General features: G+C 40.1%; 1 protein-coding gene across 2 annotated transcripts in view; it reads left to right on the forward strand.

The window, feature by feature from the left end:
- The window catches only part of CENPF (centromere protein F), a 56117-nt gene that overhangs the window by 22971 nt on the left and 14710 nt on the right, over positions 1–18436 (forward strand). For both annotated transcript variants that reach the window (XM_006028193.3, XM_025209572.1), the window contains exons 12-16: positions 2712–2847; positions 7506–11020; positions 12675–14966; positions 16147–16299; positions 17324–17500. In XM_006028193.3, the coding sequence (XP_006028255.1) occupies positions 2712–2847; positions 7506–11020; positions 12675–14966; positions 16147–16299; positions 17324–17500 (6273 nt within the window). The remainder of the gene's footprint in view (positions 1–2711; positions 2848–7505; positions 11021–12674; positions 14967–16146; positions 16300–17323; positions 17501–18436) is intronic.

Genomic DNA, 18436 nt, shown 5'->3' on the forward strand with positions numbered 1-18436 from the left:
TGCTCCCCCCGCCGGGAGGACGCCTGCTGCTGCTGGCCCCAGGCAACAATGGCAGCCTCCTGTCATCCCATGTGCAGATCTGGGGGCCTGCACCCCACAAAGGGTTGTGAGGTAGAGCTCTGTGGGGCTGGTGGAGCCATTCAGAGTGCAGCCCTGGCTCTCCCTCACCTGCCACCCAGCTGCACTCCAGCCAGCTCCGCCAGCCCCATGGAGCTGAGCCCAGTGGTGGGAGGTGGGGCAGAGCTGCTGGCCAGGTTTGCGCTTGGACCAAGGGCTGCGCTCCCAGTGGTTTACCACTGGCTCTGCCACCGGGCTGAGCTCCATGAGGCTGGAGAAGCCTCTTGGAGCGCAGCCCTGGTGAGCACAGTCTGGCGGCTGGAGGCTCCACAGCCCCATGGAGTTGAGCCCAGTGACGGGAGGCGAGGGAGAGCCACTGGCCAGGGCTGTGCTCTGAGCGGCTCCACCACTGGCTCTCCCCCATGTCCTGCCACTGGGCTGCACTCTGAGTGACTCCTTCAGCCCCAGAGCCCTCCTGGCGGTGAGGGGCCCCAGATCTACACACAGAATGACAGGAGGCTGCTGCTGCCAGCAAGTGACATGAGTTTTGCTTGAGGTCAGCAGCTTGCGGTGCAGTTTCCCAAAAACCCCTGCACCAATCTCCTTGAAACTAGGCAGGCTTCGTGGCCTTAGAGGGGGCTACTATCCCTGCAAGTTTCATATGAGTCAGGCAAGAAATGACAGTTATAGGTAGCTTTGTGCTTCCCCATTATAGCCTATGCGCGAAACGTCGAAACAGTTTTGACAAAATGAAATGGAACAGTGCTTTTGAAACTAAATGAAACACTATCCTGCCGAAATGGAAGCCGAACTGTAATGGTGCTGTTTCACACAGCCCTAATGTTTAATTCAAGGAATTCTGTACTTTGCAGTGACAGGGACTCAAGGATGTTCTAGCACAGGAGTCAGCAATGTTTTCTGAAATGCCCTACAAGGCAGGCTGGCATTAGGACCTGGTCATCATTTCTTCTCATCCTTGCTTCTCTCTGCTGCTCAGCTGCCTGTAGCATGGGTGAAGCCCCCCTACCTGTGGTACAGCATGGAGTGGGCAAAGCCCCCTGCTACCAAATGCTGCTGAAGACCATGTTTTTCTGGCCAGCAAGTTGTAAGGTGAAGACCTCTGTTCTAGCCCATCATTTTCCTTTCTGATAAGCCACACTTAAAGCAGATCGGTGACAGTTTCTGGAGGTGGTGGCATTAGATGGTGCATGCCTGTCTGGGTTAGAATTGCTTGTAGCCATGTTGTACCTAAGCAACTCGGGTACTAAGGAGTAACTTCTGGGAAGTAGTACTAGTATGTCTTTCCCTTCTCCTTTCCCTTCTCTTCAAGATGAAAAACAATTTTCATTTTTTGAATGAAGTAATTTTATCTGCTTCATCATTTTAGTGGGTTTAACCCATTATATCAGTGCCCTGGAAATACCTAGAGAAAAGATGACTTGTTATTTTTTGGCTATTCATGGACTGTCTTCAATACTTAAGATTTGTTCAGCTATGTGAGGTTATGATTTCCAAGTTTTTCCTGAATGCTTCTTAGTCAGAGCTCCTTGCATCAAGCTGCAGGAGAAGAGGGTTGGGCCTTTCAGCTATCTAAACACCTTAAACTTGGTTGAAGAGGAACTGGTAGAAAAATGGGGATTTGCTAGTGCTCGTTTTGTGTACTGACTTGCGAGTAGAAATCAGCGCACGCTATTGCAAAATCAAAAAGCTCAAAATTTATCCTGTTTTAAAACTCATTGTATATCAAAATTTCTAGTAAATATTCCTGAAAACCTGTGTGTTTTTCGAGTGATTGACATACCAGTTGAATTTTCAGGTTTGGAGGCTATGAGTGTAGAGGAACACTTTCAATTACTGTCCTAGGTTGACTTGTTTAAATAGTTACAAATTAAAAACCTATTCTGCCAGGAGGTTTTGAACTTTTTTCCCCCTATACATGCCCTCCTTTTTCTTGAACTTGGCTTCTATGCTCTGGTGCCCATCTGCTGTTAGTAACTAGATGAATAATTGGGGGCTTACTTCCAGATGAGCCCTGCCAGTGCTATGCCATCTGTTGTTCAGCTGATCAAGAGTTTGGGGAGAAAGGAGTTTGGACTTCAGAAGCAACTTGGAATTTAGTTGTTTGGATACTTTTTACTTTTCTTAAGGTTTTTTTGGAGAAAAATCAACAGAAAGCATGCCACCTTGAACTAACAGACACATCCAAGTCTTATTAACTCTTTACATCCAAAGCAGTTGCATGTTGTTTAGCAGGAAGAATAATGTTATGTATTTTAGATATCCATCCCAAGAGATGGTTGACCTGAGCACAGGATGTGGAATTGGAAATTTCTGATACTGTCTCTGAAATGGACTCTATCTTTGGTTCTGGATAAGTCACTTTATCTCACTGTATCGTTCTTATATTGAGATCTGCTCGGGTTAGGCCACAGGAAATTGGCAATAGCTGGTTATAGAGGATGTGCTAATCTATTCCATTTGGTACAATTTTTGTTCCCAAGAAACACTTAGAAATCGAGGCCTAGTTTCTTTCCAGGGTGGTAAACAGATTGCATACCAAATCACAGCTGTCTTTTCTGAATAACTTTATGGAATCAATCAGATTTTTGGTAATTCATTCATGATTTGATTTTGTAACTAATGTTTTGTTTTAGGAAGTGAAAAAGGAAAAAAAAATCCTTAATTGCCAGTTTGATCAAAAGTTGCGAGAGATCCACCAGCTGGAAGAAGAACTAAAAACAGCAAAGCAATTTTTAAAGCAGAGCCAGAATTTTGCTGAAGAGATGAAAAGTGAGTTAGATGTTTCAATTTATTGAAAACTTGTTGCAAACCATTGCTTCTGTATGGAGCTTGAGGAAGATTTAAAATGGTAGTGTAATCTCAGTTTCCTAGGGAGAATAATTATGGACAAAAAGGTGAGAAAATGTTTGTGTATGAGCTCTGTCATGCTGAACTTTGTTACTGTTAATTTAATTCCATTACAGGCAGTCCTTGGACTTGAGACACCCAATTGGTTCCTGAAAGCTGCGTCTTAAGTCGAAACGTAACTTGGAACTAGTTTTCCCATAGGAAACAAAATTATAAATGGGGGATTTGTTCGTGAACCAAGGCCTGGTACCCTATTTTCACCAAAAATAACCCAGAATTTTGTACTCAATCAATTATAAATGAGTAATATAGCTACATTAATGTATTTATATTATAAATCGCAATCATTGATTTAGAAGGACTTCTTTGAGGTGACTGCTGGACTTTTTGAAGGGTTCTTGGCTGGAGTCTTAGGAGTCTTGGCTACAGGTTTTGCTGGAGTCTTGCCTGCTTTGTTTAAGGAAGTGTCCAAGGGAGTTTGGACAGATGTTCTCTTCTTTTGCTTGTCAATTTCTCTGTAGCAGCTGTACACGTTAAATATTCCCCTACTCACTGATGCACTGTGTTCAATGTCAGGGTTATATGTCCCTGTTTGAGGAACGGCAGCTTCCAAATGTTGAAATGCCTCAGCCAACTTTGTTGTCAAGACTTTATGAGGAGGAGTCTCTTCAACAGTGGATGCATCTTCTTCCTCTGCCACTTTCTGCTGTTCATCATAAAGACTCCTAGCTTACTCTTGAATGATACCTAAACTCACAGGAACCACGGAGTTTTTCTTGATTCTCTAGTCAAATGATTAAGAGCCCGTAGCCCTCGGAGCAAAGCCATGGCTCATCCCACTGCTACCCTGGCAGAGATGCTGGCAGTGCTGGGCTGCATTCTAGGGGCTATGGGCGGTCATGGGAGAAGCTGCAGCTCATCCGGCTGCTCACCCCACTGCGAGGCGAGCAGTGCCAGGCTATGCTCCAGTGGTGCTGGGAGCAGGGGCTGTGAGCGGCCATGGGAGAATTTACAGCTTGTCTGGCTGCTCCCCTGCTGCTGCCCCCTTAGTAAGGCAGAAGGTGCTGGGAGCAGGGACTCTGCCCTGCTGCCGCTTGTTCAGCTGGGGCAGTGGGGCTGAGGGTGTGTGATGCAGGCGTGGGTCGCTCCGGGTGGAAGGCACTGGGAGTGAGGGCTGTGCCCTGCCATTGCTTGTGCAGCCTCCCCACACCTCCTGGACGAGCTGCAGTTTCACTCCGCCCTGGCAAGCTGCGGCAGGACATGTGCTCCAGATCTGTGTGGGGCGGCTAGGGCCAGGGCTGCTCAAGTGCCTTTTGCTTGGCACACCCCTCCGCCCATGCCCTCCTGGACTTGTGGTGTGCAGCAGCGGGAGCCACCCCAGCCGCAATCCTTCCCTCACTGCGGAGGCACTGATCTGCCTTCCCATGCCTCTTCCCTTCCCTCTCCCCCCCCACCACAGCAGACTTACCAGCTGGACACAGCTGTGTCCAGCATTGTAAAGGCAAAACTGGCATCGGAACCTCGAAACAGGGTGTCAATTTACAAATGTCGAAAGTGCTGTTCGACAGAACTTGTAATGTCATAAGTTGAGGACTGTACATATTTGGGGTTTTTATAAAATAATCTAAATCTCTGGTACTTAAGTGGCATTTATGACCTTTATTATTAATTCGCATTCTAGACTTTAGTTTATTTATGCTAGCTTCATGCCAATGAAGTAGTGGAGTATTACTGTTATCTCTATCTTATTGATGGATAACTGAAGCATGGAGAGATTAATGACTTAACCAGTGTATCATAGAATTTCTCTGGCAGAGAAGAACATTGAAGATGAGTATGTTTAGGCTGCAAATCAACAACTAAACATTGGTAGGGACCTCAGGATCTCAGTCCACCACCCTGCATAATTAGCTAAACCATCCCAGAAACGCTCTGGTTTATCTTTTACTTATAGATTTTAAGGGTGTGGACAGACAGTGCTTAACCTGTTCCAGGAATGTCACTGGATGCATCTATATGAAACATTTACTGCTGAGTTGCCTAATTAGCTCTGCAGTAAATGTATCGGTGTCTATGTGTGGCCCTATTAGACCACAGGAAACTAATAAACTACAGCAGATTAGTACTTGTAAATACAATTATTATCCTGCTACAGAGTTTTTTCATGTGCAACACCACATGTATAGATGCTTATGGAGCTGGCTGCAGCATGTGGGTGCTTCAGTGTGGGGGCTCCCTGTTGGCTAGCCCCACACTGAAACACCCTTGTGCCCCAGCCAGTGGCTCTGCAGCATGTTGAGTCAAGTTGGAGCAGCCCCGGACTGGCACACTGACCTCCCTGGGTTCCCTGCCAGCCAGGGCTGCTCTGACCCAGTCAATGTGCTATGGTCCTGGGTGCACATGTAAACATGGCACCTAGGACCAATAAACGTGTAACCTAGGAGCAATAAACTTCAACATGATATGCCCTGGAGTTTATTGCTGCACATTAATATGCACATGTACAAGTGCCCACTGATGAACTTGTTCACGTTTGTCCCCAGACAGAAGTGTCTGCATGTACCATGCTAAGAGTTCTAAATCACCTTTTAGTGATTGCACTGAGGGGTGATAGAGTTATCCAGGCCATCAATCCTTCCAGTGTCTGAATTTTCCCTAGGATTCCAGCAGAGGGGGGAGGAAGACCTGGATTTGGCTGGTCCCCAAGAAAGAGGAGGATATCATGGCCTACAATTGCAATTTCAGCTCCTCCTTCTCAAAAAAAATAAAAAAATAAAAAGGACTGATTGTCTTCAATGAAGAATGTGATTGTATTTTACAAAATCTAAGTGGTGGTACCCTGACTAGGAATGTACAGTTGTGGAGGGACTGGGGAGGGGAAGGAGGAGGTTCCAAGGCATTTGGGGTAGTGGAAGAATGGGAGTGGAGGGGGTGCTAGGTGCTGTGACAGATGTGTGGCCCCCTGCTTGCATTTCCTGGAGGGCTTAGTGCTCCGGGGCCCTAAGATCTCTGCAGCTTTTCATACCCTGCCCTGGAGATCAAGTGTCTTCAGCACAGAATCAAACTGACATGAATGCTTTGCTTCCCCACTTTCTGTTTGCACAAGAGTCCTGGTTGTGTTCCACAGCAACCCCTTGTCCTGCATGCATTTGGGGGTGGGGGTGGAGTAGGGGAGTGAAGAACAGTGTAGTGTGGGATACCTGGAGGACTAACCAGACAGTAGGCACAGAATGCTCTATGTTCCTATGTAACATTGGACTGGCTCATGGAGGACTGCCTCAAAATAGTACCCTTTTTTGCTGGTATTCTTTTGAGAGATTCCAGGAAGTTTAAACCAGTCTTAAGTGGCATGCACGTCTAGACTCTTGGGCCGTGTCCAGAAGAGCACAGACACTTGGTTCCCCAGGAACAAGTAGCAGCAGCACACTTTGTGCCGCTACTACTTGTCCCTGGGGAAAGCCTGTACCATGAGCACTCTGGCATGTGGCAGATTACCCCTGGTGGGGTAGGGTTAGCTGGGGCCAGCAATTGTGCTGGCCTGAGCAGCCTTACCTGAGGGCTGGGAAAGCTGCAGCCATGGCACTGCTGCAGCTGGAAGGCTGGCCGGCAGCTGGAGTGTGGCTCTGGTTGGCCAGGCTCTGGTTTTGGGTGGCATGTGCTGCTGCCATGTGCACCACCCTACTTTTTTTCCACATCGATTTTTTTTTTTTTGACCCTGGTGTATTTCCCGGGGTCAAAATATCCCCCCATGCTGCAAGGTAGCAGTGTGGGGAATGCCTAGATGTCCAGACCTGTCTGCAGTGCCACATACTGCAGAGCCGCACTTGTATGGACATGGCCTTGGGGTTTAAAGCTTATTTAGAATGTTCTAAGGATTATGTCTCTCCACACCCTATGACTGTCCTATAAAGTGTCTTCTGCTCTACCCAGCTTGGTGTCATCTACAAATTTACTAAATATAATTTAGTTGCATCTACTGAGTCATTAAAGAAGTTTATTGAATGGAAGATTGACAATTTTATTTGTCTTGTAGGAAAATATTTTCTGTTTTATACAGTAAATTACTGGTGTTCAATAGTATTTATTTAGTAATACAGGAAATTCCTCTGTTATGAGGCAATATTAAGAGGAGGAGGTAATTGGGTCCACCAAACATTTTGATTGGTTTGATGTATTTTAGTTTTAAAGGCTGGAAAATGGATAAGAAGGCCACTAAAATTCTTCCAGTAGTCATTAGTATGGTTATCCCTTCTTGAGGTTAGAGCATTGGAAATGAGATTTAGAGGCAACAGAGTTACAACTGTGAAGTGAAGAATTAGCTGTGGTGTGTTCTTTCTGTTACTCTATCATGACAGTGTTTTTATATAAAGCATGTTTAGCTAATTACAAAAGTGTCCAATCTATGCAGTTGAATAATACGAAAGTAAAGGTTTCAAAAGACACAGGGACATTTGAATTATATTCTTAAATATTAGAACATTTTTTCATTATTCTAAATTATAAAAAGAGTAATACCTAGTTGATAGAATAATTTATTTTCTTTAGATTAACCTTTTAATATTTTTTTTTCAATGTTCTAGATAAAAATCTCTCTCAGGAAGCAGAGCTAAAATTGCTCCAAGAAAAATTAGACAAGCAAGATAGTTCTGTAACTTTGGAGAAACTGAAATTAGTAATAGCTGACATGGAAAAGCAGCAAGAATCTGTTCAAGACTTGCTTATACAAAGAGAAAATCACATTAAAGAATTAAACAATAAAATAGGCAAAATGGAAAAAGAAACAGGAGATTTACAGAAGGTCCTTGGGGTGAAGAAGAGAGAATGTGAAGAAATAAGAAAGGAGATTATCACTTTTTCTCAGTGGAAAACTGAAAATGAACAGCTTGTGAATCATCTAGAGTCTGAGAGAGAAGGCTTGCTAAACAAAATTAATCACTTGGAAACTTCTCTCAAAAATCAACAAGTTAAAAGTCATGAAACCTGTGAGAGAGTCAGAAACATGGAAATAGAAAATGAAAAGTATAGTATAGAAATTAAAAATCTCAGAGAGACTGTAGAATGTAAGAGTGCAACATTAGAGGCACAGAAAAAAGCCTATGATGAACTTCAGCAAAAAGCAGACTGTTCAGAGCAAAAATATAAGAAAGAAATAGAAAATATGACTTGGAAAATAACAGAGCTCACCAACCAAATTGACATTCTTGGACAAAGGCTCCAGTTGACAGAAAATAAAGCAGTGGAAAAGGATCAATGTTATCAAGAGTTAGTTGTTAAGTATGACAGAATCTGTTCTGTAAAATCAGAAGATATTTCTGAAGTGACAGAAGACAGAGAAGTATATTCACAAAATGATTGTGAAACTGTTTTAGATGACAGACAAATTGCAGTGAGCAATGCCACTGCATCAACAAAAGAGCCTGGAGCAAGCACTGAAGATCAAGAAAATCATTTTACAAAAGTTGCACTAGGAACAGGAAAAAACAGTCAACAGGATGTGACTGTTTTACAACATCAGATATCTTCTCTTGAGACTTCATTAATGGCTCAAAAGCAGTTGAATTCAGATTTACAGAAACAGTATGAAGAATTGATACAAATCAAGGGTCAGACAGAAAAAAGGCTGTTTGAAGTAGAACAGATTCATGGAAGTTTTGTGACCGAGACTAAGCAACATATTAGTAATTTGCAAGAGGATGTATCTGCTCGCCAGGATTTTGTATGTAAAATATTAGCTGCTCTTGAAGACAAGGACAAGGAATTCCTAAATTTGAATAAAGAATTAGAAACTCAGCAAGCAGAGATTCAGGATTTAAAAATAAATAAGCAAATGCTTGAGGAATCAGTAAGGCAATTACAACTTATGTCTGAAACATGGAATTCAGAGAAAAAGGACATGTCTACAACGATTTGCTTATATAAAGAAGAAATTGATGGTCTGATTGAAAAAAAAGCAACCCTTCAGGGCATTAACACTACTTTAGAAGAAGAAAAAGTAGATCTTCTAAAAGCACATGCACATATTTCTAATAATTTAAAGGAAAGAGAAGAAATAATTTCTGACATGTCCAAAAAACATAAAGAGGAACAACTGTCACTTGAAAAAAGATATGAAGAAATTGAAAGAGAACTTACAGTTCTACAAAGAAAATACCAATCAGTAGAAGAAAAGAATGCCAACATAGAAAGTATTTTAAGACTTCAAACAAACAACTTTGAGGAGAGAAAATCAGAAATAGAAGAAGATAAACAGCTTATTAATGAACACAAAGAAGTTTTATCGAGGCTAAAGTTATCAGAGGAAAAAAATAGAGATTTGATTCAGGAACTTGAGAAACTACAATCAGAGTTTTCCCATATCCAAAATGCATCTTCAGTTGAGCGTGACTGTCTAAGAAAGGAGATATTACATGTCAGGGCAGAACAAAATAAAGTGCAAGAACAATATAATATCCTGCATCAAGAGAGAGAGGAACTAATCAAGGCAATAGAAACAAAGAATGAACATCAAATATGTAATTTAGGCCTTCTCTCAAAAGCTAATTATGAACAGTTGAAAGAGTCTGCGGAAGAAAAAGAGAGAGACCTGAATAAATGTCAAGTTAAGCTTGAGCTGCTACAGATGGATCTTGAGGACAAAGAAGTCTCTGTAGAAAACTACAAGACACAGGTAATGCAACTGGAGGCTGCTTTGAAAAGTTCAGAGATAAAACTTGAAGCAAGTGAGAAGGAAAAAGAGGGGATGCTGCAAGAATTAGAAATTATTAAAGAAAAACTAGAAACTCCAGATGCTAAGCTTATAGTGATGAATACAAATGAACATTCAGAGGATTTTAATGGTGATGTTGTTTCCCAGTACCATTATAAAAAGGGACTGGATGAAAACTGTTTTTCAGGTCTTCATGAGTTAACATCAAGCCAGAATGATGATGTTCAACTAGTATCTTCTTGGCAGATGATAGTAAATAGAATAAATGAATTGGAGAAAATGTGTGAAAAGGTGCAGATTGAAAAGTTAGCCTTAACAACTGAACACAATGAATCAAAAACTGAATCTGTAGCAACTACTGCTAAAATGGCCGAGGTAGGACAATTAGTGAATGAAGTTAAAATATTAAAAGAAGAAAAAGCTATTTTTCCTGATGAGTTTATGGATCAAAATGATGAAGATAGATCAGAAATACAGTTTAATGAGCCAGTGTCATGCAAATCTCTGGAATGCAATGTTGGACTGAACTATGATTATGAATTTTTAAAATTATCTGAAAAAGAAGTTAAAATACACTTTGTTGAAATAAAGGAAAAACTTTTCTATTTGCAAAACCAGCATAAAATTCTACATGAGCAGCACTGTAAGACAATCTCTCAAATATCTGAGCTGCAGTCTTGTATTGAAACACTTAAAGCAGAAAATTCTGCTTTGTCAACAAGTCTGAACAAAGTTAATACTGATTTAGTGCAGGTGACTCCTCTCCAAAACAGTGGCGAGTTTAAATCAGTTGGCACCAAGCACATCTTTTCTCCATTGGGTCTTAATGAAATCTCCCATTTTGCAGAAGAAAGTTTTGTGAGTTCTTCTTTTGACAATCTTATGTACAAAAAGTCTGAAGACACAACTCCTCTGAATAGCTCCAAAGAATCTGTTTTAGGGGATACAACAGAAATTAGTTTAGTTGAAGAGCCTTATGATCGTGCTTTGGAATGTATTGCACAGCAAGACAGCATTACATCTACAAAATCACATCTGAACAGTAAAATTGAAGAGCTTCAGACACTGTGTCAGACATACGAAAAGTCCATCAAGATGTTTGAAGACCAATTTTGCTCTCAAGAAAATATGAAAAATGAAGAGATACAAGAACTAAAGCAAATAATCCTTTCTGAAAGGAAAGAAATAGATGACCTCAAAAAGCAAAATATTTCAGACAATGATCAGTGGCAGCAAAAACTCAATAGTGTAACCATGGAGATGGAATATAAACTGGCAGCGGAGAAGAAACAGACTGAGAATTTGTTTCTACAGCTTGAAGTGGCAAGACTCCAACTACAAGGCCTTGATTTAAGTTCTCGTTCACTGCTGTGCGTAGACGTTGAAGATGTAAGTAATGACTCTCATACAAATCAGTGTGATGTATGTCATTGGATTTATGGTACAAGCCAAAACAGGCTTGCTTATTAATAGGAACCTACCAAATTCGAGGCGACTGCCAGCTGGTTTCATGAGGAAAATGCAGGCCTGGCAGCCTTTTTCATGGGCGGAGTGCAGTGGGGCTCCCATGTCTCTGATTAGCCAAGGAGCCCTGGTAGCCCTGCCCCTCACCACTTATTAGCTGTGAGGTCTGTTCATCATATGGCTTTGCCCTTGATGTTGACTGGAGAGGGGCAGGGCCTTATGATGGACAGCCCTTGCAGCCAGTCAGCGGTGGGGATGGCAGCCATCTTGGGCTGCCTGTCATGTGAGCATCCCCGCTAATCCTCTCTGGTGGGCTGCACAGCTAGGCCATGGCATGATGAAGGTGGCTGGCTCCTTCTGGGGAGCCAGCATTTTATTTTCAATGAGGTTTTTTTTTTTTTTCCTGCAGATTTTGTGGGCAATGCCAGATTTTGTAAAATCCTTATTTTTGGTAGGTCCCTACTTATGAAAAATGAAAACTATTTAAAAGTATTTTCTCTATATCATTAATGCAGTTTCAATTGAGATATGGAAATGTGCAACTTTATCTTTGGTTCCTTAGCTACAGTCCAGAAAAATAAAAAATAATGAATTATAGATAAGTAAAGGTTTGCCCTATTTTGGATTTTAGTATTTTATATTATCTTTTTGTATTATCTTTTTTTTTTTTGCACTCCAAGTATGTGGTAGTTTGGGCTCCCCTTTAGGTGTGCGTGCACCTTATGTATGAAACCAGCAGTATCTTTTAATGGCACATGCCCCATTCCCTCATTTCTCATGAGAGGGCACCAAGAACTACTTTCAACTTCCCTTTCAACAAGCAGAATGGCTTGTTGCTAGATGAAATCTAACTTGTCCTACCCACTGGTTCTTAATTCAGGCTGAACACTTGAAATCTTAAAAATCTGCTGAGTATCTCAAGCACAACCTTCATATAGCTCCTTCCTTTTAAAAGTATTTAGTCCCCTACTCTCATTGGAAGGCTGTCCCAGAACCTGGTTGCTATAATGGTTTTTTCTAATTTCTGGTATTAATGGCTAGTTTATACAGACTTGTCTTGGGCCAGTTTTTCTTTAACTTAAATGTTTAGGAGCTAATGATTTACACAGGCTGCTTTGCTTTGCTTTTTGCTAGCACTTCAAGGCCTGAGGCACCACTTGCATTTGTAAGCCCAATTTCTCCAATAGAATTTCTGTTAAGTTCACAGCCCTACTCATAAGTACCGTTACCCCAATCAATAAATGAGCAAAACTTCATTAGTAGAGAATTCCTTTGTTTTTTCTAATAGGAGAGGTAAAATTAGTTAATATAATTCCAGGGTTTCTTAATGTTAATGCTAGAATGTCCCTACAGCTTTAGATCAGCTTCTTTGTGACCCAATTTGATAAGTGGAGTTTAGTTAGGGCCTCCAGCAAAAATACTGGACTTCCTTCATTTTCTATAGATTTTTCTGGTTGGTTTTTTCCTACCCATTTGTTGTAAATGAGGGAAAAGGAGCTAGCAGAAGACCATCAAGTAATAAATTTGTCTTTCTAGATTCATTTTTTGTGTTTTTTTGTTTTTTTACTGACTTCTACAGGTGCCTCCTGAAGAAGAAAATGGCTTGCAACAACTAAAAGTGGATAGTTTGCCCAGTGAAAACGTGACACATGAAAGTGATACACCTGACATAAGACACTGTGAGCAAATTGCTATAGAAGACATTGCTGAATGTGGAAAAGTAACTGAGATTACTGAAACAAGATCAACAGAAAAGCATTCGGAGAAACTTACTTCAGAGAGAGACTATAGCTATATGTCAGACAAAAACACAAACCTTTCAAACAAAACAAGTGATTTGTCATTTTCTAGTCACGTTTTATCTGAAACTGCTGTGGATTTCTTGGAAAATGGAGTAGCCATTGAAACTCTTCAGCAACAGGTAACTCAGAAGTCTGAGGAAAACTTGAAGCTGCTCCATGGAATACAAGGAAGCAATGAAAAAGCTGATGTGCTGCTATTTGAAATCAAAGAATTAAACTCAAGGTTGGATTTAAAGGAGATGGAGCTTACTGCAAAGATAAGTGTTTGTACAGAACTAGAAAAAACAGTTCTAGCCCTTGAAAAAGAACAACGTGACTTAAAAGAAAAACTTGAATCTGCTGCTTTTGATAAGCAGCAACTATCTTGTAGAGGGACGACTCTAGAAAAAGAACTTGAAAAAGTAAGGTCTGACATAGAAATGTACAAAATTAGACTTTCTGATGTGACAGACATGCTAGATGATTTAGAAAAGACCAAAGGAGAGTGGCAGGAAAAGTTCCTTGAAACAGAAAATGAATTGAAAAGGACTAAATCTGAGAGAGCTAATGTTGAGAACCATGCTCTGGCCTTAGAAGGTGACATTGAGGTGCTCCAGACAAAAAATCAGCAATTAGAAAGAGACAGTAAAAATAAACTGAAAATTATGTCTGGTCTTCAAGAACAACTTGCTGTCATCACAGCTGAGAGAAACCAGCTTAGTGAAGAGCTAAGTATTTTGAGGGAAAACAAAGAGAAATTAGATCAAGTGTATCAGAAACTGCAAGAAAAAACGAAAGAGCTAGAATCAAATAAAATAGATTCTACTGAATTTATTAGGATCTTGGAGGCTGAAGTGAAGACACTAACAAAACTACTTCAGACTGAAAAGTCCAATGTAAGTCATTTAACAAAGGAAAAAGACTGTCTTCTGCAGCAGTTGGAAAAAAATACAGAGGTTCTAGCATTAGAAGAACAAAAGTTGCAAAGTCTAACTGGACATCTGAATGAGGAAAAAGAATTGATTCTAAAAGAGTCTGAAATGTTGCAGACTCAGTTAAGTGCATCAGAAATGGAAAAGTCAAAGCTTTCCAAATCTTTGGAAGGCTTATTAACTGAGAAACATGAACTTGCTGCTAGGCTCAACTCGGCACAAGAGGAGGTAGATCAAATGCGATGTGGAATTGAGAAATTGAAAATAAAAATAGAATCTGATGAAAAGAAAAAACGCCATGTGGCTGAAAAACTGAGAGAGTGTGAATGGAAAAGAGACTCTCTTCTGGACAAAGTTGAGAAGCTTGAAAGAGAATTGCAGATATCAGAAGACAATCTGGAAGATGCAATTCTTCAAGCAGACACTGCTAAAGTAGAGGTGGAAACTTTAAACACTGAGATGGAAGAGAGAGATCAAAAATTGAAAACTTTAGAATTAGAAATTACTGACATCCAGGCAGAAAAAGAAGGTTTGGTTAAAGAACTAAAAGAAAAACAAGAAAAAATATTTGAATTAGAATCTTCTAATTCCACCGTTGTAAAACTGCTAGAAATAAAGGAAAAAGAAAATATTAAAATGAGAGAGTTGCAAAATGTTGTGCTGTTGGTCATATCTCAGCTGAAGGATGCAAGGCTTTCTTATAATGAGCAAGAAGTCTGTGAGGCAAAAGGATTAGACATAATTAATGAAGTTGGATGCCTTGAATATGATGATAAAACACAATTACTGGAGGAACTTCAGGAAACGGAAACCTTCAGTGCCAAATTAGAGCAATCAGTGAAAACACTTGTTCAGAAACTTGCAACCTACAAGCAAAAGCTGACTGAGAAGATCCAAGAAAATGTTACACTTCAAAATCAAATAAAAGATGCAGAGCAGCTCTCCATACAGCTTTTACATTTGGAAAGTGAACATGAACACTGGAAGGAGGAAAAAGAAGGGCTGCAGAATTTGATGGCTGAATTAATACCAAAGGTTCAAAATCTGTCCAACACTGAGACTTGGCAGTCTGCCTTAGAAAATCTAAAAATATCTTATAAAGACCTTGAGAAGGAGTTGGAATCTACACGATCTGAAAAAACTGCTTTTCTTGAAAAGGTGAGACAAATGAAATTAATGTAAAGGCGTCTTATAAAAATGAGGGTAAAATGTCCTAGGTTTTACCATTTCCTTACAAAATTAAAGTAAAGCACAGCTTTAAATTAAGAATTATGTAGTTGTCACCGGGTGCATCTACATAAGACACTTTACTGTGAAGTAGCATAGTTTACTGTCTTCACATGCACATGCTTACTGTGCAGTAAACCTTGCTAATTGCAAGTAAATTTGCTATCTGGAAATGCAAGTAGCAAACTTACTCATGAGTAGTAACAGTTCAGTAGTGCTCGTGTAGATGCCTGACTGGGAGCAAATCTGCTCCCAGTCAGCTGGCCACCAGGGGGCAGGAGATTGCTCCCTGCCCCCAGGAGCTATCTGCTGTTGGGTGGACTCCATCATCGGAGCTTGGGTAGGGACTGTCTCCTTGACTTGTTAGCAGGGATGTCCAAGCCCCCTGCTATGAGATTGCAATTGGGGAGCGGAGGCTGGGAGATCCTTATCTCCCAGCTTGAGCTTCATCGTTGTGGGGCTTGGGCTGGGAGAACCTTATCTCTCTGTGCCAGCTCTGGAACTGCAGCTCTGGAACTGCCCTTTGTTTTTAGTCAGAATGCATATGTGCATTTTCAAGTCTGAAGCTTTTTTATCACCGTCCCAGATATACACGTAGTTGTTGGGTGATGTGTGTGAAGAGTTTGTTCATCGCTTACAGTGCTACTGAAAACTGTAGTGTGATTGCATTTTAATTTTTCACATTTCTGCTATAAAATTGTAGTCTATTCAAAGCCCATGGAATTTAATGGGAAGACTTTTGTGGACTTTTTGTTAGGTTTTTGCTACCTATTTTTAAGTCAACTTTTAAAAAAAGTTTCTTATGTCAGGGTATTCAGGGATAGTTTACTTGGAGATAGGGGGAGAGAGATTTCTCAAGGGTAGGCAAATTGCCAGTGAGAAAAAAAAAAAGTAGAACGAAAGAGAAAAAATTCCTAGGTATTGGACTTTTGCCACAGCATTGCTTTTTTTTATGGTAGCACCATTAGGTTGCTAGCAACGTGTGCTGGATTTGACCTAGCAAGCAGAATTAAAGAACTTATTTTTGAAATTGTCTGCTGCCTATATTCAAGCTCTCTGGAAGCAATGACATTCATGTTTCAAAAGTAACAATATAATATTTAATTTTCAGGTAAATGAACTTACTGAAAATAGTATCTTGCTGGAAGACAAATTAAAGAAGGGTGAAGAGAAGATTATGAAACTGCAAAAAGAATTAACCACCGAAAGGAATATCCTTGTTGAACAAGTTCAGCATCTTCAAGAACAGGCAGAAAACAACCTGGTTAGTTATTGCACGAAGAGCAGACTTTTCCTAGTTTGAATGCCTGGTCCTCAGCTAATATAATTCTGTATTGTCCTTAGATCTGTTGAATTCAGTAGAACTTCAGGAAACTGAGATTCTGTCCCTGGTGCTTTTAGAAATGTAGTATTTAATTCCATCTTCAGTGTTCTTTATCTTTCCCTTGTATTCTATGTCTGAAAACTGTTTCACTGAGAATGAAATGCACCGCTTTTCTGTTACAGACATTTATGTGGCTGCAATTAGTATCTCAGATCACTCGCCCAAGTATGGCATTTCTCAAGTTTAAAAAAACAAACAAACCCAAAACTTTTTGCCAGCTCAACTGTAGATAAAGCTAAAGTTTGCGTTCATGACTCTTGCTCATTATTTCATTCTCAAAATCCTGCACTTCATATGAAGTGGAGCCTTATGTACAGTAGTCAAGATTTCTTTTCATTTAAATATACTGTAGTTGGTTCTATTATGTACAAATGACATACTTATGGGCCTTTTTCTATTGCCATTGGTATCAATAGGTGTTTAGCCATAGACTTCAAGCTAGTGTGACTTTTATGAAATATATCCAGAAGTAACTTTCTTTTTTTCTAATTGCTTGCCAAGTGCAGTCACAAAACAATATTAATACTTTAGAATGTTGCTTCCTCTTGGTGACTGGGACAAATGACTGAACTTGTCAGAGAATTATCGCTAGAAACAGTTATGTCATGTTAAAGGGATAAACTTTGACTTTAATGCTAATTTTGTTGCTGAGATTAAGTTTGTTCAGCTCGGTGCTAAAATACCTGTTTGAAATTTATCTTGGTATTATATGCTGCTGTTTTGTACTAAGATTTTTGCACTAAGACTACAGCATACCTATATGCCTAATAAATACTGTTTCTTTTACCTTGTATATTTTACCATCCAAAGATTTGTTTTTCCAAATAAAAAGTCAGTTTTTAATGTACCAGTTATTTCTCTATCTATAGTAATGCATTTACCAAATGGTCATGTTTGTTTGCAGATTCAGCTGAATCTAAACACGTTAGAAAAAGCAGAATTGAGTAACAGTTTGGATAAGGTGCAGAAGGAGCTGGAAGAAAAAGGAAGAGAAATTAAAAAAGAACTGTCAGAATATCAAAGGAGACTTCATCAAATGGAGAAGAATCACCAGGTTGTTCTGGCAGAAACAAACAAAAAGGTAAAATAAATTAAGAAATGTTATGATAGGATTTTAACCTAAGGGAAGTTTAAACACTGAAGTACAAACACAGATTGTATATCATATCCCCAAGAAAGCTTTATCTTTGCTATGGTATTTCATAGCATTCAGTTTAAATAATTGCTGTGGGAAAAGATGAATATGCCATATTTTTTTCACATATCGCATGCCCCCAAATAAGATATGCACTTTGCTTTTGGGAAGGGAGAATGAAGAAAAGATTTTTCCAGAGTTATCAGCATAGAGCAGGGACAGAACCTAATCTTTCCTTTCCTGTTCAGGCAAAAATTACAGTTTTAACACTTTCACAGCTGAATTGTCAGCAGCTCTTGGCTGTTCTGCCAGAAGCTGAAACTGTAGCTGCTGATGAAGACTGGAGTGCATGAGCAGATCTAGGATTTTGAAAAGAGCTAAAAATAGTCTGCAGGACTGTGAAATAGATGAGAGATCAGGAGTAGCTAAATTTCAAATTCTTTAGCAGCATTGCTGAAGAAAGGATAGCTTGATTAGTGGAACATCTAGACCATTAAAAAGGGGAAGTCAGCCTTTAACACCTGTTAAGAGAAGTACAATTAGCGGTAATCAGAGATTCTAACGAGCCATGAATTCAATTGGCTCCCTCAGTCCTGCCTGAATAGAAATGACACTTCTGCTGTTCTCATCAGAAAATTCAAACTTGCACCCCAATTTTGGAAGACTACTTTTTTGGGAAAAGGTATATGAGTAAATACAGTACATCATGAACCTAGTACCTTCATAAGGTGTGTACACATCTCCATTAGAACTACTCGTGAACAAAGGTTACCAAGACTGGGCCTAAAGTTACAGAAATCTAGGCAAGGATAAGGGTCATAGCATAGGGAACAGTGAAGGAAAGAATGAAATTGGATTACATTTAAAAGGAGAAAGCAGCAG

The sequence above is a fragment of the Alligator sinensis genome, unplaced genomic scaffold, assembly GCF_000455745.1.
Source record: "Alligator sinensis unplaced genomic scaffold, ASM45574v1 scaffold842_1, whole genome shotgun sequence".
NCBI lineage: Eukaryota > Metazoa > Chordata > Crocodylia > Alligatoridae > Alligator > Alligator sinensis.